This window comes from Paramisgurnus dabryanus, chromosome 20 (assembly GCF_030506205.2).
Source record: "Paramisgurnus dabryanus chromosome 20, PD_genome_1.1, whole genome shotgun sequence".
NCBI classification, from domain to species: Eukaryota; Metazoa; Chordata; class Actinopteri; order Cypriniformes; family Cobitidae; genus Paramisgurnus; species Paramisgurnus dabryanus.
Genome location: NC_133356.1, coordinates 15398167 through 15419680, shown reverse-complemented (window position 1 = coordinate 15419680; position 21514 = coordinate 15398167). Strand labels below are relative to the sequence as shown.

General features: G+C 38.6%; 1 protein-coding gene across 1 annotated transcript in view; it reads left to right on the top strand.

The window, feature by feature from the left end:
• The window catches only part of fbxw4 (F-box and WD repeat domain containing 4), a 34722-nt gene extending 13461 nt beyond the window's left edge, over window positions 1–21261 (top strand). The window contains exons 6-9 of the mRNA XM_065296643.2: window positions 6272–6337; window positions 15633–15773; window positions 18203–18344; window positions 20758–21261. Coding sequence (XP_065152715.1) covers window positions 6272–6337; window positions 15633–15773; window positions 18203–18344; window positions 20758–20904 — 496 coding nt within the window. The 3' untranslated portion in view covers window positions 20905–21261. The remainder of the gene's footprint in view (window positions 1–6271; window positions 6338–15632; window positions 15774–18202; window positions 18345–20757) is intronic.
• Window positions 21262–21514: the final 253 nt, after the last annotated feature.

Here is a 21514-nt window from a genome sequence, read left to right as displayed (position 1 = left end):
GTACTGCCTTTGAAATTTTCCAAAGAAAATGATTGTTGGGTAAACCGCCCCCGAAATGCCACTCTGCGACAAACGGAGGGAGCGTGACCTTTGACCCTCAGTATGAAAGTACAGCGAGACGTACTGCTCCATACCACCCTAAGCTCGCCCCGCCCCGATTTCACCCCCTCATTCAAGCAATAAAGAGCGAAAGAAGGAAAAAAGGCTGAAATTCATGTCATTCATTTTGATTCTCATCTCTCTCCCTCTCTCTCTCTCTCTCAAGGCTGGGAGGGCGAACCGTGTCTTAGGAGTCAAGAATTCAATTAGTTAAAAAAGGGGAAAAAACAAGAAAGAAAGCAAGAAAAGAAAGTCTGCAACAATAAAGCGATAACGGACAGAATGTGCGTTCCCACACGTTAAATACAGGCCGCTCACTACTGAAAGCACAGCATGGGAGCTATAGCCTCTGACTGCAGGTGGTGTCCTGAATAATTGCAGTCAATATGCCCCTTCTATGCAGGCTTTGCACAAGCAGATCATTACACACATGCCACATACAGGTGTTCCCCGGCATATCTGAGATGGAAACTTTTGTTATTCCCTAAAAGCATTTTTGCTCAGAAGTTAGCTGGGAAGTTTATCGCTGCTGCATAGCTGTCTTTGTTCTTTCAACAAATGTATTCAGACACATTATGAAGATGGACACAGTGCACTGTATAGGTTTTTTTGACTTTTTTTGGATATTGAAGATGGCTGATAATTTGTAGCATTTATGTCTGATTTTTCTCTATAGTCTAACCAATCAGAGAGGGGTGCAAATGAGAAGAAACACCTAAATAAAATGTGGTTGAAAATTCCAGCCCTAGCACATAAGTTTATTTTTGCAAGTGTTTTACAAGTATATCTACGTAACTGGTTGCTGACTTTCTCATGGATTATTTTTTTGGCCTAAATTAATGTGGGGCGGTTCTACTTCGCTAAGCAAAAGGTGGTATGTGGAATGTTCCTCTGACCTCAGATTGCAGAGGACATGAACAGAAAGCCAAAAGGTCTGTGAACTCGGGTGTGAGCTGAACAGGGGGGCGGGAGAGGGGGGTTAGGGGTAACTGGGCTAGAGGACAGGGCAGGAGGGTCGACACAGAGAGGAAAAGAAAAAGACCCTATCTATTGTCCTGCTCCAGCCAATATAAATACATCATAACCCCTTTCAATTCAAACATATTTAGAGACTAAGATGAAAGCACTTTAACATCCCCTTGAACAAAGCCAGGGGTCAGCAATAACAAATGAACAACATCCAATGCAAGGCTAATGCAAGGGGGTTAAACTCCCTTTGAACCCTGTCTTTACCCATGGGTCTTTGAGAGACTGAGATGCATTTGGGGTTAATAGATTTATGTCAGTGCTATGTATTTTACTGCTTTTATAGTTGTCATAATGATCTTATCCATCCAGTTAAATTTTATTTTACGATTCTATGATTGTTTTGCCTATTGGTTAGTTCACCCTAAAATGAAATTGTCATCATTTACTCACCCTCATGTTGTTCTAAACCTGTATGAGTTTCTTTATTCTGTTGAACACAAAAGAAGATATTTTGATAAATGATGGTAAGCACACAGATGACGGTACCCATTGACTTCCATAGTGTTTGTTTTTCCTGCTATGGAAGTCAGTGTGTACCGTCAACTGTGTGATTAACATCATCATATTATCAAAATATCTTCTAATTGCTTCAATATATATATATATATATATATATATTTTAAGGAGTCTTATACAACAAAAAAACTGTCAAACAAAAATCTGTTTTCAGTTTTTGGGAAAGCTGCTCTTCACTAGTGTGACTAGTAGTACGACTTTTTAACCAGAGACGAGAGAGAGAAAACATCTAAAATGAGTGTGTTTGATTGCTCTGGTTAATACCAGATTAACACAATAGCTATTTTTTGGGACAATGTAGTTAGTTTTTAGCTGGCTTAAGGGCTCATTATAGTTGTGCATAGGTCCTACGACGTAGGTTACGCATCAGTTTTCTTATATACTTCATTTTAGCTAGTAATTTGATGCTAGAGAAATGGGGCGTGTCGTTATGATTGGCGTGGTTGAATTGGTCGCGCGAGAAGATACTGCGGCTCCACGGACGATTCCTTCTGTGCATGCCCTGGCTCCAAACTGACATTTTTACGTAACATGGCGGGCGACCATGGTCGGACATTTTTGGCTTCAATTCTTTTCAATGGAGGGAGGCGACGCCGCATCGTCCATCTTTTTTTACAGTCTATGATGTAACCACAGTAGCAGTGTGACCTTCAAAGCATCTTGGCCAGTTTAACCCACAAACGAAGAAGAAACAGCAACTTGTTGTGTATGTTTTGGGAAGACCAGCAGTCATGGAAGTAAATAAACATTGGCTTATTTTGCAGTTTGAGTTAAAGGTGCAGTGTGTAAATTTTAGCGGCATCTAGTGGTGAGGCTGGGAATTGCAACCAAAGGCTCAGTCCACTGCTCATTGCTTTAGAAACACATAGAGAAGCTACGGTAGCCGCCACCAGACAAACATTTCATCGCCAGAGACAACTTAGTAAAAAAGTTTGTCTGTTAAGAGCTTCTGTAAAAACATGGCGGCACAACATGGCGACTTCCATGTAAGGGGACCCTCTGTGTATTTAGATAAAAACGTCTCATCCTAAGGTAATAAACACATAACGGCTCATTATGAAAGGTCTTTATATACCCCTAATTATATAGTTTTGTATATTATTTTGCATTTCTGTCAAGAGATCCTCCCAAAAATTACACATTGCACCTTTAAATCACTCTTCAACTTGGCCCATCTTTGTTCTCACCGTCGCAAACAGATATACCTATGACGCAGTTTTTTTACTTGCCGGGAGGGGTTCTAGTCAACCAATCACAGCGCTTGCGGTCCGCATAGAACTGATACGTTGTTAAAAATTTGGCGAGGTGCACGTCAGGCTACACAGAGCTACCCTGTAAAAATTCCTTGAACTTGAATTAATAAGTCATTTACACTTTTTTTGACTAGTTAGAAGTTGCTATAAATTAGCAACTATAAATTATTATAACTATAACAGTGGTTCTCAAACTTTTTCCGCGTGCGGCCCCCCTTGTGTACGGTGCATTCCTTCGTGGCCCCCCCAAATTTATGACAAAAAACTTTTCTAAAATGTAACATTTTAATAAAAAAAAACATATTAAGTTGTAGAAAGTAGTGCTTTTGGTTAGTAGCCTTATTTTTTTAGGTTTAATTACATGATAAATGAATGTATTTTATAAAATGTCATAAAACTGGGGCCCCCCTGGCACCATCTCGCGGCCCCCCTGGGGGCCCCGGACCTCAGTTTGAAAACCACTGAACTATAATATAATATAAATTATTCTACTTTATTTTTTTATTTATACCAACTCCTCATTAGTCAAGAAAGTTAAAATTACTTGTTTAAGTCAAATTGTTTAATTCACCAATTACATTTTTACAGTGTATGTGCAGGCTATGGATAACCTACGGCAAAGACCTTACGCACTACTATATCATGGGCTTTACCCACTGACTACTAGCTGTGAAAGATTTAGTGAAGCTGAAAGAACATCATGTCCAAGCTGTTTAAAGCTGATAGATCACTTCGACCGGCATCAAACCCGAGCTACCATGTAAAAACAAGCTTGTCTTTTTTTGTTAGTTACTCCTAAAAATTGTTGCTGTTATCTCAATGCCAAACCTTTTATTTAAATATTATCTATATAGATTTTATCTTATACCCTGTCTGTAAAATCCAGGCCATAATCTAATTATTTGATTAGGAGCATCAAAGTTTGATTTCAGTAATTGATTTTACTGTAATTTCTGATCTTTCCAGTCAGTATAAAAGTTATCAAGGTTATATTTTCACAAAATGTTCTTTACATTATATAACATGATTTTATGTAGAAAATGTAAAAAACAGTAAATGACAAAAAATGACCGGGTCACATATGTAACATATTTTGTTGTATCTTTAAAAAAAACGGCGTATGGTATCACTGCAGTCCACTGTGCACGTTTCTAGTGTGCAGTTCATTCGAAAGCGTTTGCGGTGGTCCTGACCCAATACGTGTGGTTGCTTGTGTTGGTTTGGCCCTAACAATGTTGTTACTGTGGAGCTCCTCTCTCAGCAGGGGCTGAATTAAAGTTTGTGTGACCCCGGCACTAATTTCATGCTGCACAGTTCCTCAAATAATGATGTCAGTTGATTAGGTTACCAAAATGGTTGTGTTGGCAGTGAACCCCTGACATGTTCTAATGATCCCGAGGTGTGGTGGGTTTTTTATGGGGCAGAGGAGTTAGGGTCCGGGGTGGGTAGCTTGGACCAGGGGCTTCGAAGAGAGACTGTGCATGGTTTTCGTTTTAGAGGAGCATAAGGTCGAGGGAAGGTGGAGGCACATTAGGCGAGAGAGAGGCATTGACCTTTTACAGCTATAATATCACTGGGAGTCCCTTTCAGATCAATCAGAACTTGTCTGGGAGACAAAAATGTATTTAATTGTGGTGTTCTGCAATTGTGTTTTTTCTCTCCCTCCCTTGTGTTTTTTCACAATTGGACGCAGTGAGGGATAAGTAATTGAAGTAATAGAGAGTAATAAGGGCTGGGAAGAGAGAGCTTTGGCCTTGCCCCTATTGTATCTTGTGTCACACAGGTTCAAAGGTCAGGGAGCCTGCATATTCTATTAGGGCGCACGGCCTTCATTGGGGCAAATGAGTTTACCCAACAGTAATTAAAATGCCAGCACTGGCCAGGCGAGCTGAATATGGTTGATGGGCCACCGCTAACTGGGTTGACAGCTGCCATGGCTGTCTTTGCCAATATGCTCGGGCCCTCAAAGAACAAACCAACTGAAGCCATCACAGACAAGGACGCATGTTTTCTCGACTTGACTTGATTTCTCTCTTTTATTCCCATGTAGTTTCATTTTTTCAGATATTTAAGCATTCATCAGTAATGGCTCATATTTTGAATGTTATGTGGACGTCTCATATAGGTGATCTGTTAGTTTTTGCTTAAAGGTGCAAGAATTTTTTTTCACCCCAAGAAGTATTTAATATATACTTGTCTGATTATACTTATGTGGGCCAAGTGTTATAAGTAATACAGCAAAATATGCAAAAACCATCTTATAGGGCACTTAAAGTGGTCCTCACCATTTGAAAGTGTCATAAATGCTTTAGCTTATATTGTTATTACGGGATGACCAGTGAGAGAAAGAAAAAATGAAGGGTCACTGTCCCTCTCTGTTTTCGCACTGGGGGTTTGGAGTTGGACACCACAGAGTTGATTCACACAGCCTGGTTGTTAATTTGAGGCCACACTGGTATTCCATTGTGAAGCACATTTCTTTGGTTGATGTTAGTGGGAGGGCACAGAGCCCCATGCTCTTTCTCTGGGTTTTCTCTGGAGGTATGAAAGTATTCGAGAGCGGGAGATCGAAGTAGCGCGAGCGTTTTTAACCGTGTGTTAAGCATTCGCCGTGAGGTGTGTGTCACCACACGCATTTCACATAGTTGGCACAGAGACTAAGAAACCATTCTGTCAATGAAAGAGAACATCCCAGCAGGGCATTTTAGGAATACCTGAGTGTTAAAACAGCCACATTCCTGTGTGTTTCGGTAGTGTGAGGACCCTATTGTTCAGCTCACCTCTGAACACAATGCAAGGAGCAGCAGAGCCCTGAGCCTCGCCCGCCAATCCCAGCTGTCCAGGAGGGCTCTAATCCCTGACTGTCACGCAGGTCAAACTACAGCAACCACACACCCGCCTATCACCCGCCCACCCATACCTGCTCAACTAATTTTAACCTGTCACCCAACTCAAATGGGGCATCTGAGTGTTTTTGTTTCTTTTCTCCGCGTTCCTCCTGTTTTCCCTAGATGTCTCATGAATGAAAACACATCTGTGAACAAATCCGCTGTCTCAACGTACCCTTCAGCCTCTTTACACCTCACTACGCTCCATTCACTTTTGAAAATTTGTTTTTAATGCGCTGTGTGTAATCTCTCCGGGAGCCAAAATATTACTCCACTGTTACGTCATCTGTCCAGTATTTAAATGTTAAAAGCATTAAATGCTGGAACAGAAAATATTTCAGCATATGTTGTGCAAGGGACTGAAAACTCATTGAGTTTTACATGAGTTTTTTCTTATTCTTAATATCATTATTTTGTTATAACGACCTCCATGTTTTTAATAAGAATTAATTCATGTATCTAATGCTGTCTTATGTCCTTTTGTAGCACCTTTGTGACCGGAACAGCCTGCTGTGAGAATTTTGCTCCTCTTCGAATCTGGGACACAGAAAGGTACTTTTATTTGACCATTATGTATTATTGACTTATACGTTATCATGTTTTTTTCTTAGTATAGAACACTCCAAAAAAATCTTGTTTTACGTTGACAAACTTTTACAAATTTGCCAACTTTTGTATACAGTAAGAATGTAACAAATATAAAAAGAAACATAGTAATTTAAATTAACATCTTCAAATGAGTCACATAGGGAATTATGGGTAGCTCCTTGTTTTTACATTTAATTTTAATGTGACTTGAATTTTTAACTAGTAAAAAGCTGATTTTAATGTGAAAAAAACAATTTTTACTGTAGTATTACATGTATAAACACCATATGTATATGGTAGTTCATTCAATTTTTACAGTAAAATTAAAGGATTAGTCAATTTTCTTAAAAAAATCCAGATAATTTACTCACCAACATGTCATCCAAAATGTTGATGTCTTTCTTTGTTCAGTCGAGAAGAAATTATGTTTTTTGAGGAAAACATTCCAGGATTTTTCTCATTTTAATGGACACTTAACAGTTTTTAATGCAGTTTAAAATTGCAGTTTCAAAGGACTCTAAACGATCTCAAACGAGGCATAAGGGTCTAATCTAGCGAAACGATTTTCTCGTCTTCCTCCGATCATGTGACGCACCAGCACCTCACGTAATACGTCATCACGTCAAGAGGTCCTGGATGACGAATGCAAAACTACGCCCCAGTGTTTACAAGTGTGGAGAAAGAGGACCGTCCTGACGTTGTTGTGTGTCGAATGATACTAATTAATGTCTTTGTGTCAGTTTATTGTTTAAAATGATCCGCAAATGTGCGTTTCCTATATGTAACGTGTGACCTTTCGATGTCATTAGGCAATTACGTGAGGTCGCGCTGGCTCGTCACACAGTCAGAGGAAGACGAGAAGTTGTTGTTTAAAAGTGCATATTTTTTATTTTTTCTTGCCAAAAATGACACCCGTTTGGCTAGATAATACCCTTATGCCTCGTTTGGGATCGTTTAGAGTCCTTTGAAACTGCAATTTTAAACTGCATTAAAACTGTTAAATGTTGGGGTCCATTAAAGTCCATTAAAATGAGAAAAATCCTGGAATGTTTTTCTCAAAAAACATAATTTAGTCTTGACTGAACAAAGAAAGACATCAACATTTTGGATGACATGGTGGTGAGTAAATTTTTTTTTAAGAAAATTGACTAATCCTTTAAATGTAATGTCTTATTAAATCTATAACAGTTTTTGATTGTAAATGTGAAAGTTATTAATAGTTAACCAATTAATAGGATTTTTACTGTAGAATTTTACAACAACATTAATATTACAAAATTTTTACAGTGAAAATATCCATTTTAGTGCAGAAAGCTTTGCGCTGCAGTTTAAACCACAATAATTGAATTTACTTTATTTACTTCTGAGAAAATACATCCAGATTTGTTACTCTTTGAAACTATTAATTGCATATAAAGTGAAAGTACAACCTTATCGTTCTACAATCGTATAGTCATATAGTCTCCTCAGTTCACAGTCTTTCCTCTTGGGAAGTTCAAAGCTGACTTAAAAATTCCTATCATGAAAGGCCAGGATTAAACCTGATACAACCTGACTGGTTTTTGTAATTCCCCAGCTTTACCTGCTGAATTCAGCCTGCTTGCGTGTTGTCAGACGGTGAAAGTAAAAGGAGGGGGGTTCCGGAACAAAATGACAAGGAAATTTGAGACGGGAAAAATTGCGGGGAAGGAGTAGAGGCGCTTCCAGACAGATTTCCCTGGGAATCACATGTTCTATAGAACACCGGAACACAGAAGTTTAGTTTAATGTGACTCGCCGATGTGCTTCTCGTTTGATCTGTGAAGCAGAGGTAGCCTGATGGACACGTGGGCTGTCTAGCTATCAGTATGCAGATGCACGCACAGGTAAACTGGCCATTGAATCACCAAGTACAACCCTGTTAATCTAGGAACAAATACAGGGTACAAAGTACTTTTGCAGTTGGCGAAAACCCACAGACATTATGCTGTCTAGCTGATGTTGAAGCCTAAAGAAATATCCACCCAGCAATATAATGTATTTTCCCAAAGTCCAATATGTTTTTCAGATTTTTATTGTCTTATGCAGAGGCTTTTATCCAACGTGACTTACGTAAATTTTGCCCTAATTATTCAACATGGAGAGCATCACCTGAGTTTGAGTGTGATGTGTGTGAACAGCAGGGCCAGATTCAGGAGCTCTCAGGTGACCTGTCCAGCAGTCATACGTGTTGTCTTTCCTTTTGTCTTTATGTGGCTGCACCAGGGTCGATCGCGTCCTGCAGTAATGTGTTCCCGTCTAGTAATCAGGTGCACCTTGTGTGCGGAGCACAAAGCCGCCAGTCACAGGGGGCCGAGAAACCAACTGATGAGTGGAGGGCTCATGGAGGGGGTAACAGGGAATGGGGGGTGCGTGTTTGGGTGTATGAGTGTGTTCCTATGCCTCCTTTTTAACATTTCCCAGACAGGCCACCAGCATAACCCATAGACAGCGAGCACAAACATGAGACACATTAGAGTGGTTACATTCACCCTGATCATGGGAGATATCAGAATAGATATTTAGGCTGTAACAGAGATGATCCTAAATCTGTTAAAAATTGAGTTACTGCCAAAATCAGTATTGTATCAGGTCAGTATTATAAAATAAATTCTTACGCAAAATACAATATCCGCCATGTTATTCTGTCATCTATCTCCCTGTTTTCCCAAAACGCAATAAACGCCACTCCTCCTTTTTTGCATAATGCAATAAATCAGCTCGACAAATCACAGCGCACCATTACACGCATTGTAAATAAACAATGGCCGTGTTTTTAATACACAGAATCTTATATTTCCTAATTTTGTACTTTGTGATCAACAAACAAACAAAAACGAAATAATACTGTAATGGCATTGATAAACCTGTGGTGGTTTTCTGTGACGGGAAAGAAACGTAAGTCATCGACATATAATAATTTACGTGAGAGGCACTCGGGAGATGGAAAATGCCAGTTGCTTGTTCCCCCGACAGCATCAAGCTTCTGTCATGCTAACACATTAACCTTAGGGGATCTTATGAAAAACTTTCCATTATGTTACGCAAAGCCAACGAAAATCGAGAAGAACAAAAATATTTTACAGCTGATCGCTGTGAAAAATGTTAAGCGATGACGTCCCATGTATAACCGCAGCAATGACAGTGTACTTAATATGAGTAAGTGTTTTGGTTAATGCCATTAATGTTTATTTTTTTAATCAGTGTATAGCACTAGTCAACTAAATGAATATAACATGGCAAAGATTAATGCACATTTATATATTGATTTAACACACTTCAACAGCATTTTGATAAAAACTTGTCATGGATTTATTGGAAAATTATTTGTTTTTTTTTAATAAATCTTTGAAAATCAAATTATGGATTTGAATTTGTAATGTTATTATAACCTAAATATGCTATGTGAAAGTTTGTAACAGAAAATAGTGGTTTTCATCCTGTCACTTTCTTGGTATAGAAATAACGTTTTTACCGAAATTAGTCAAAATGGATTTATTGCGTTTTGGAACCAAACTCTTTATATTGACCCATAGGAAAAAAACATTGCAAATGAGAATTGTTATAGATCTTATTTAGATCTTTATTTTAAATTAATTTCTTGTTTGTTTCTTCCAGACATCAGTGATATTAAAATGTGAACCTGGACCACAAAATCAGTCATATGGGTACATTTTTTGAAATTGAGATTCAACGCTGAATAAACAAGTTCCATTGATGTATTGTTTGTTAGGATAGGACAATATTTTGCCGAGATAAAACTTTTTGAAAACCCAGAATCTGAGAATTTGAGGCTGCAAAAAATCTAAATATTGAGAAAATCGCCTTTAAAGTTGTACAAATGAAGTCATTAGCAACTGCATCTACTCACACAACAAATGTTTTGATATTCAGTAGCAAAATCTTTTGATATTCAGTAGCAAAATGACCTGCCCTCCATTCTAGAATAAATTTACTGTACATCATTGTCATCAAAAAATGTTTTTTTTTTAAGTGAAATAGTTTTAGATGATAGTTGAGGATCTTCAAAAAGACCAGGTTCAGGTATGATCTAAGCGCCTAAAAGGTTCCAATTTCTGATTTTTGTTTAGCCGGCTACTTCAAGTACTTTTCAAATAGTGGCGAGAGCCGCTGACATCTTCCTAACATGTTCTTGAAAGATCAGGGCGCATTTTAAGGAGCGCCTGTTGACTAGGTGGAGAAATAATAGAGAGGACGTGTACGGACTGAGATCACTCAGACCCTCATGTCTCAAAGTGCCAGCTGACCAGCTGCTTGGTGAACTAATTAGGGAGCTTTGATGAAAGGCACGAAAAGAGTTTTGAGTATGAGGGAGACCGAGATTTCACTACTGTTAGTCAGCACATTAGCAGCATGCTTTCTTCTATACTGTCTTTTTAAGTCAAGTGCCTAAAAAAATGCTTTAAAATGATCATGATGAAACTGGAGTGGCTATCCCATAATACCAAATAATCACATGAGAAACAGAATAATGGATTTTAAAATATGGATGCTTGTTTGCCCATTTATATCTGAAAAGCATTACACTACATCAGCTGGCATTAAGGGAATAGAAAATCCCAATAATTAAAATTATTCAACCTCACATTATTCCCCCTTTTTTTTTATTTGTGTGCAACAGAAAGCAAAAAACAGATTTGGATTGTGACAAGACAATGACAGAATTTGCATTTTTTGATAAAAAAAAAAAAATTTTGGACCAGACAAGCATTACAATTATTCAAAGTAAAAAAAAAACTTTCTAATTTCATAACACTTGCCCTAGTCTCTTGCTTTCTCACTCTCTTTCTCTTTCTTCAATGTCTTTCACTTCCTTAAGGTGCAAAAAGTCTATGATCTCTCCGAATCAGGGACACACAAGTGGTGCTTTCAAAAGACCCCAAATTTGCCTTCAAAGAATCGCACAATTGCCCAGAAATTCTTCACTTTTTTCTCTGAATGAAAGAGTTAAATGGCTGGATCCTACCAAGAACTGTGTTATACAAATTGCAATCTCATTGTTTTTAAGGGAACGCGTGTGACATTTAAAAGTCTCCATTGTCCTGATCCATACCATTCTTTTTTTTCTTATCCTCTTTGCTGCTGGTTATTTCTACTGTGGGCTAAATTGGTTGACATGCAGACGGCGCAATGCGATTTCTGTTTGTTTTAGGCTCTGAAAAACTCAGCAGGGCTCTTTATGTACCTGTCCCACATCCTTTCAGGGCACTGACTGTTTCCCATAGCTTCCCTGTGCCAGTTTACCCTCTACACTTAACCTTACAAGAGCGTTAGCTCAAAATGACCTTTTCCTGTGGATCTAACACCCAAAGAAATGTCTTCTTTTTCAAAATCCATCAATACATTAAAGTTCCCTTTCTCAAAGTGTGTGTGTGTGGCCCAAATGGTCAAACAGAGACAGAGGCCAGTTAGGGAGGCCAGCCCAACCATTTTTCTTGATGGCCCTGAGACCATAACTCACAACTAATTACGAACACATGCCATTCTTTATAGTGTAGGGATTTAAAAACTCCTAAACAATTTGAGAACATAAAAGGGAGGACATTTATTTGCAACTGTCTTATTCGACAGTCTATTGACAGCAGTTCAGTTTCCTATTAAATTGATATATTTATATGAAGAGTTTGGTTCCAAAATGCAATAAATCCATTTTGACTAATTTCGGTAAAAATGTGTTTCTATACCAAGAAAGTGACAAGATGGAAACCACTATTTTCTGTTACAACCTTTCACATAGCATATTTATGTTATAATAACATAAAAAATTAAAACCCATAATTGGATTTTCAAAGATTTTTATAAAAAAGGATATATATATATATATATATATATATATATATATATATATATATATATATATATATATATATAAAAACATAAAAAAAAACATTAATGGCATTAATCAAAACGCTAACTTTGTCATATTAAGAATACTGACATTGCTGCTGTCATTCTTGGAACGTCCTCGCTGAACTTTTTTGACAGCGATCAGCTGTAAAATGTTTGGTCCTGCTTGACTTTCATTGAATTCACATAAAATAATGGAAAGTTTTTCATAAGATCCCCTGGGAGATTAATGTTTTAGCATGACAGAAGCTTGATGCTGTCGTGTGAGAACAAGCAGCAACCGGCATTTTTCCTTCGCCCGAGTGCCTCTCGCCTAAATTATTAGATTTTGATGGCTTACGTTTCCTCCCCGCCACAGGTTTATCAATGCCATCAACAGTATTATTTTGTTTTTGTTTGTTTGTTGATTACGAAGAACAAAGTAGATGAGGAAAACTAGGATTCTGTGTGTATTCAACGTGCCACCATTGTTGTTTGCAATGCGTTAAAAGTTGGTGCGTTGTGATTTGTGCAGCGTTTAGCGCATTTTGGAAAAAAAAGGAAGAAAAGATGACAGAAAAACATGGCGGATATTGGATTTTGCGTGAAATCAAGAATTTACTTTAAATACTGACCAGATACAGATGATTTTGGCAATAACTATTGTTTTTAAATGCCGTTTATCGCATTTCAGAACCAAACTCTTCATATATATTTATGTTTTTTAGGAATTTACTGTTTTCTACATAAAATTATCCTACATAATGTACTTAATTTGAGTAAGGTCATGTCAAGGATTGCAACTAGTTGATTAAAATCAAACTTTGATGCATAATTAGATTATGAGTTTTTACAGACAGGGTCACATATATTTCCAAAACTAATATAACACAGAAAGAAAAAAATTGTTAACAGAATTTGTTTATGTTTATTGTGTAGCTTGCTTGAATTTTAATTGTCCAAATAATATTTAATCTAGCATTAAATTGTTTTCACTGTTCCACATGGAGTCTGTACCTGCAAACTCCAAAGAAAATTTCCTAAAAAAAATTAAGTTCTTTATGTATAAATAAAAGTGTAGTACTTTTAAATCTGTTTATTACATTTTCATAAAAAAACTGCAAAATTGTAGGTTTTTTGCAAATTCAGTCTGGGGGTATTGATAGCAAGTTATTTTTGCTTGAGCCTAACATATTCCGGGGTCAAAAGAGGATTAGGTTGAGGTCAGTTGTCGTTTGAAGAGTGCTTTAAAGGGATATAGAAAATAAAGCATTTTTCTTCTAGCTTGCCTGTTTATATTTGATGGCTACATTGTTCATGTGATCACTTTAGCAGATTGCAAATATAACGGTCACCCCCAACTTTGTCTGTTAGTGACCCATAAGCCTCCACATGTCTGAACGTTTAACAGGTTCTTCAGCAAAAGCTGCAAAAGTGCCACGATAGGACCCCACTCATTGTTGTGTACACACAAAATTCTGTCCAATATTTATCCAGCATTTGGTTAAAAATAACCCAGGAGAATTTAGTGTGTAATTTCTAGTTTGAAAGCACACAGCCTTTCTTTGCTGTCTGCTATTAGTGTCAATGCTTTCAATAGGGAAAGAGTGTTCATTGTAAGCACTGTATATGTATTACTCTACCGGGAGAGTCAGATCGAAGGGGTGTCAACGCGCTTTCGTGTCTTAATTAATCCCCCCATTACACCTTGTGACCTTCATAAAACACATGCAATCACTCCGCTAAATGACTCCTGTACTCCTGAGTTTCAATCGAAGATCAATTTCTCCTTAGCAGCCATCTAACCTTTTTTCACTCAATCTAAAGCTCTCGTTTAACAGGCTTTTGCCCTTCATCGAGATCAGACGACATTTAGGGAAGGGATGGTTATGAGTTTCCAAACAGCCACAGCGCACTGCAAGATCAGACGCTGAGCCGACCGTGGAAGAACAAGATCGCCTGCCATGCAGATGCAGTAATTTAAAAGATTATATGGTTATCTTCCATCCTGTAATCTTCACAGGTCCTTTCTAAAAAGACAAAAAAACATGGGACACATAAAACCTGTGACCTAACAATTTAAGAATCCTGTGTGTTTGCTGTTGTACTTGGAACGGTGCTATTACTGGCTTTAAAATCAGAGCACAGATGTGAGGACTTCTTTTACGACGCTTGTTTTTCTCACTTCACGCTCTGACATTTGCAGAGTCCCGAGCAGACGTCGGACGCTATCTCCCAACCGTAGTTTACACAATTTCCTAAAGCAATTAAAAAAATTTCGGATGCGAATTGCTGTCATGGGTCTGTGTTATGTAAACAAATGTTTTGCATCAATTGATTGATTGTTCCCATTGTCCTGCACCGTCATCAGTTCAAGTTGTTGCCACCGTGTTATTTTAGCAGCAAGGGGTAAATGATGGGTTCTTGCTTAATGCAGATGCCCGAGGGCTGGAGGAGAGTTTGTCTTTAGGCCCACCAGGGTCTTGGCCTTTTGCTTCTGCTGGACTATCTCTTAAAGAGCCTGTGTCTAAGAAAGACCCCCCTTGTATCCCCCAGAGCGAAGGTTGGGGATTACCAGTCTGCCCTCGGTGAACAAACTCACAGGAGACCTCAAACGTGGGGGGCGGTCGCTAAGGCCATTGGGCTCCACTAAATGGTTGCTAGGGACCAGGTATCAAAGGTCCACAAGTCGCACACAGTCACGGTCATGGAGGGAATTAAATAGCAACAAAGAAATTGTGATTCTACAATAATCTGGCCTCTGCGGCATGGGAGGGGGGTGGAGGGCGCCGTGCGCCCGTTAAGACTGTGATCATAGGAGCGTGGTGCTAGCCCAGACACCCCCCACACACACCCCCTTTATCGGTTTTCTTCGGCCCCTTTTCTCCACTCCTCCTGCTTCACATACATCTGGGAACGTACCTCGCCGCAAACTAATCTGCTTTACCGGCCTATTCAGACTCAGAAATGTGTTTACTTTTTATCTCCTTGTCCTAAGACTTAATTTAGCTTTTGTGTGCTCTGTGGATGTTGAAAACATGGGAATATAGTGGGATTTAAAGGTAATGAGAGATTAGGTGAGCAAAAGACGTTTGGTTAGAAACTAGATCTCTATTGACTCCGACGTGCTAACTGAGATGTGAAGCCTGGAGTCGTTCCAATCTCAAGAACAAGTAAACACGACCTGTTTTATGTGTCTGCCTGTCATCAAATCACTTTGATAAAAGTGATACTCAGACATGAGACAAAGGTGACCTCCCTCGTCCAGTTGCTTTTTGAAATAGGGTGTAATTCTCTCTTAGGTGCTTTTTATTAATGTATTAATCTTCCCCAATGACGTTTGACAAGGTATAATCTGTAAGCTTCATCTGTTATCTCTTTTTCTGTCTCCCAGGTGTCACCTGGTGTCTTGTCTCGGTACGGAGTTTCGCCGCGGTGCAGGTGTGTTGGATATTGTCTACGAGTCTCCCTTCCAACTCTTGACCTGCGGATACGACACCTTCATCCGCTACTGGGATTTGCGCGTCTGCACCAGGTACCCGACTCGATGTGATGGATAGGTCTATTGGCGGAAAACTTGAAACAGTAGCGCATCGTTACGATTCAAGCCGAATTAGGCTTAGCGCTTACTTTGACCTGTGCTGTCATCAGATTTGGCCTTGTCCACAGAGAGTAATAAAGTTAGCCAGTATGTCTCACAGAGCCTGCGAGGAAGATTAGTGTTCTCTGTTAATCTAATAAGCCCTCCTGTGCATAGAGTACCGTTTAGATAAAAAAGCAGCCAGTCTTGAGCCTACTCTTGGGTCTGTGGACACAATTGTTCCTCTGAGAGATTGAAAAGGAGCCCGGACCCCCTCTTTGAGAGAGGCTATAGCAGAAGGACTCTCACCCACCCGGGTCCACACTGGTTGGTGGCCATATTGATGTGGCGCGGCGTGTCTCCAGGGCAACGAGGCGGGTGCTGGGGATCAGCGAGCTCCTTGTGGGGTGGAATAGGGCTCTATGTAGGGCTTTGGGGAGGGGGTACCCTTACATTCGCATATGGGCAGTCAAGTAACACAAATCAGAGGTGATTGAAAGAGGGCCCTGGAGAGTTTGGGGAGGGGCACATGTCCCCTCTTAAGATATCAATAATTCACAGTAAGACCAGTCAGGGGCTAATATGTGGTACGTCTTGATTCAGAGCAGTTAGTCATCTGAAAGTCGTCATCGACTGTAAAAAGAAGGCACTTAAATTCACTCATAACGTAAACTGTACATCAAGGGTAAGTGTGGGAAATTAATTTTAAGATTAATTGCGAATAATTGAACAGGATGTGTGGCAAGCTCGTGATTTGAATTATGTTGCATTGCTAGACATCTGTATGCCATGTAGTCCAGTAAAAATACCTTTAATAAGGAAGTTAAATACAAACTTTGAGAATGTATCTTAACTTTATTATTTTCACCCTGATGGCTGTTTTAAGTATTAACCTTTCACCTTACTAAAATTTTGTTAGATTTATACTTAAAGAAACAATAAAAATTAGGGCTGTCAAAAGATTAATCGCGATTAATCGCATACAGAATAAGTTTGTTTTTTCATAATATATGTGTGTGCACTGTGTGTAATTATTTTTGCATATAAATAAATTTTATATAAATACAAACACATGCATGTATGTACTTAAGAAACATTTTCATGTATATGTAAACAAAGTTTTATTTTGTATGCAATTAATCGCGATTAATCTTTTGACAGCCCTAATATATAAATACAATTTTTTTTATTACACATAACATTTTTCTTAAATGTGTACATGTATGTTATATATACATAATAATGACACACAATAAACACAAAAATATATTATGCAAACACAAACTTTTATTTTGTATGCGATTAATCGTGATTAATCTTTTGACAGCTCTGGAGTAAAATTAAAACAATTTAGGATTTATTCACTCTTCTTATTCATTTTGCTTTAATCTTGTTTTAAAAATGTTAAGTAAAGGGTTAAATTGGAGTAAACAGGGACATTCAGAATTGAGAGAGACAATGGGAACATAGAAGAGTAGGATATGACCGGATGTGATTGGATGTTTGCCACAAACTCCTATTGGTTGACAGTACTTGTCTCTGAATTAGCAAATTCATCTGCTTATGCCTCCATTCATCATTAAATATTGTGCCCCAAGTTATTCTTCATTTTCAGCTAAAAAGCAGATGATGTTACTGTCTACCCATAGGATGAATGTAGTCCAAGATTGTGCGTGTATTTTTGTGTGCACATGTGCAGGCCAGCAATAAACAATCCAGACGTCTCCTGCACACTTCTGCTGCCCTGCTGTCTGCCACGCCGCCCAGCCACACTCCCTCACCATGATTTATTCAACACACCATTAATGGAGAATTGATCTCTATTGGCTCAGCATGCGTGGAGATACTTCCCTTATCGTTCCCTCCTTTCTGACCAACCTGCTCTAAAACAAGAGAGCCCCTTTCCGTAAACAAGGGATGAGGTTTCACCCTTGTGGCCCGCCAGCACAAATAAGACGCTCGCCTTTAAGCCACGCAAGGAAAGCTAGCCATGGTGGCTTTGGCCCTTAAATTTAAGGACTGGTCTGATGTAGCTGAACAGCTGGAATTGCAGAGTGAACACAGACTTCTGCTACAGAATGTCTCTATATATTCACAGCCCATTACATAGTTTTTTTCGGATACATATTCGCTATTGTTTTTTAGGTAGGTCACTCAAAAGAGAAAGCTTGGTTATTATTTACTTTCATGTCATTACAAACTGTATAACTTGCCATGGAGGAAACAAAGCAGAATTGCTCCCTCCTATGAAAACACAAACATATAGTAATAAGCACAGAATAAAAGCATATAATATGGAAAGAGATTAAACTTTTTGCTAAAGTAACTGTAAGAAATTATTCATCACCATCAAAATCATCATCTTAAGTATTTCCCCCTAATAGGAAGTGTGTGATGGAGTGGGAGGAGCCTCATGACAGCACCCTTTACTGTATAAAGACCGACAAGAATCACATGATTGCCAGTGGCTCGTCATATTATGGAGTAGTGCGCCTTTGGGACAAAAGGCAAACCCGCTGTCTACAGGTAACAGTGAGCAACATATCAGCACTCATTTTATACAGTACAGTGCAAAGGTCTAAGGTCACCACCAGTTTCTTTTTCAAGCAAAGTTTTAATAACCATCCTTAGTTATTTTTCTTCTGTATGTCTTTTTATTCAGATGCAAACAGAAAATATGTGCACAAAATGAAAAAACTACAATTTAAAGGGGCCATGGCACAAGACTTTTATTAAGATGTCAAATAAATCTTTGGTGTCCCCAGAGCACATATGTGAAGTTCTAGCTCAAAACACCATATAAATAATGTATTATAGCATGTTTAAATTGCCACTTTGTAGGTGTGTGCAAAAATGTTTTGGGTGTGTCCTTTAAAAAGCAAATGAGCTGATGAAATTCAAACACTGATCACAATGATGGTGGTATGTTGTAATTAAAACTCAATTGTGCTTTTCTCTGCACTAAATGGCAGTGCTGTGGTTGGATAGTGCAGATTAAGGGGCGGTATTATTATAATAAGAGCTCCTTATGACATCATAAGGAGAGCCACATTTCAACAACCTATTTTTTCATGTGCTTGTAAAGAATAGTTTACCAAAACCAAGTTACTGGGTTGATCTTTTTCACATTATGATAGAAGCACTGGGGACCCAATCATAAGACTTAAACAGGGAAAAAGTCAGATTTTCATGCCATGGCCCCTTTTAATAAAACAAATGGCTTCTTTGGGCAAAATCTGTATTTGGTGCAACCTCCCTTAACACTAACCACATCTTAAACTCTTCATTAGAATTAATTAGTCATTAGAATTATTATAATAGATTATACTAATTAGAAATTAGAAATTAAGAGAGCCTGCAGGTTCCTGCTATTGCTCAAGTGTAAGGGGATCTCACACTAAGTACTGGACACCTTTAAGGGGACATATCATAAAAATCTGACTTTTTTCATGTTTACGTGCTAATATGGGGTCCCCAGTGCTTCTATCAACCTAGAAAATGTGAAAAACCCAGTGACTTTAAGTAAACCATTCTCTGCAAGCATTTCCCTACACTCCCCCTGTGATGTCAGAAGGGGATAATACTGCCCTGTAATTTGCACTATCCAACCACAGCACTGCCATTTAGTGCAGAGATCAGCTTATTTGCATTTAAAAGGACAAACCCAAAGCGGCATGTTTTTGCTCACACATACAAAGTGGCAATTTTAACATGTTATAATAAATTATCTATATGGTATTTTGAGCTAAATCTTCACATACGTACTCTGGGGACACCAAAGATTTATTTGACATCTTAAAAAAATCTTGTGAATGTCCTCTTTAAGGGTTTATAGTTCTGCGTAGGACCTATGGTGTAGCCTCAACACTGCAGGCAATATGTCGTTTTTCATTCATACTTCTGCGTCATTCATGTCGATGTGCACATGTGAATCACATGTAGACAATATCCACACTGGGTATGTCATGGTGTATACTAGGGTTGTGACAATTAATCGGGCAAATGCGCGTTTTCTCAATGAATGAATTTGAATGAATTACGGTGAAATGCAGCCACATCCAAAAGCGAGGGGGCGCTCTCGCTTAGAATCACCATTTGTGCCACAGAAGAAGTAGTATACCAAACACTATTCCAGGAAATGTCTAAAGGAATATTTATATCGCTGTTCTTCAGATTGTTTCAGGTATTTTCATGATAATAAAGAATATTTTAAATGATTGTGTTTGACGAGTGTTGCTTTTGTTAAATGCACGTTATAAACGAGTCAAACTTGTAGTGATTTTAGATTGATAAGGACTTCCTACTGATCACGGAGCCGTAGTACATGCACAAGCTGTGCATGAAACACTGAATCGGAGCCTTACGATTCAGAATCGATTTTAGACAGGTCTTTTTAATGGGAGAGCGATGCATCGATGCACATCCCTAGTGTATACTCTGTATCAATGCAAAGCCAAAGAAGCAGCAGTTTGTTGTTGGGAAAGCATCAACAGTGATGGAGGCAAATACAGTAGGCTGCGACTTTTGTTGCAGCTTGAGTTAAATATCACTCCTTGACTTGGCCCACCTCTGTTTGTACAGTCACAATGCAATTTTTTTTTATAGTAGACCAATTACAGCGCTTGCGGTCCGCATGATCGGATGCATTGTTACATTTTTGGAGAGGTGTGCATCAGGCTACGCATATCCTGCGCCATAGGTTCTACATGGAACCTTAATCATACTTTCCAAGCTTGAAAAAGATGGCTTTTCTGATTGCATACACATTTATTTTATTTTCTGGTTGTATTCTAATAAAGAGACTGTAAAAAGAGACATAACTGTATTTGGTGATTTTACCATTCCTTAAACAACAAAAATCTAATGATGGCCTTAGACTTTTGTATGTATCTCTTTTTTACTGTACATAAATTCATATTTGCAATATTTGATTTGGCAGATGTTTCAACTGGCACCCACAACGAGCAGCCCAGTGTACAGTCTGTGCTTCAGTACTACACACCTGTATGCAGCTTTAGCCTCCGTCCTCTACTCGCTTGACTTCAGAACTGTAGGCTCCCAGTCCTGGAAATTACCATACATTTAAATGCACAGTAACTTTTTAACAATTTCGTAGTGTCTCCTACAAGCCAATGGTCATCTTGGCTTTTGAATGATCACTTCACCCAATGATACACATATAGACTGGTGGATATTTCCTCCTGGTTTGCTCTGTCGCAGGCTCCTGCGAGCGAGCAGGGTTCACGACCTTCTGTGGCCCGAGTCTTAACGGACTTAACACATTGCCAGCGACCTCTGGGATGTCTAAAACAAACACTGCTCAGATCTGCCAGCGCCCACTAAGGGGATTTATGTTAAACCACAGGTCATATGATAATAGATATATTGTAACTGAAAGTATATTTTTCCAACAGTGAGCCAAATAAATGTATTGTTGTCTTTGTATGTTGGGTTTTTTGGTCTCGGTTAGCTCAGTGTATGTCTGCTGTGAAATGTTTAGTGCGTTACGCTTCACATGATTCTGACACCTCAGTAATGCCCTGTTCGCACATACAGTGTGATTTTATAACTAGAGCTCACCGAGTGGCTGTATTTTTTTACGCTAGTAGCCATTCATACCGCTTGTGGTCTTCACATTTAGCATAGCTTTTAAAAATCATCAATTGAACAAATGAAAAATATCTAATTTAACTAAT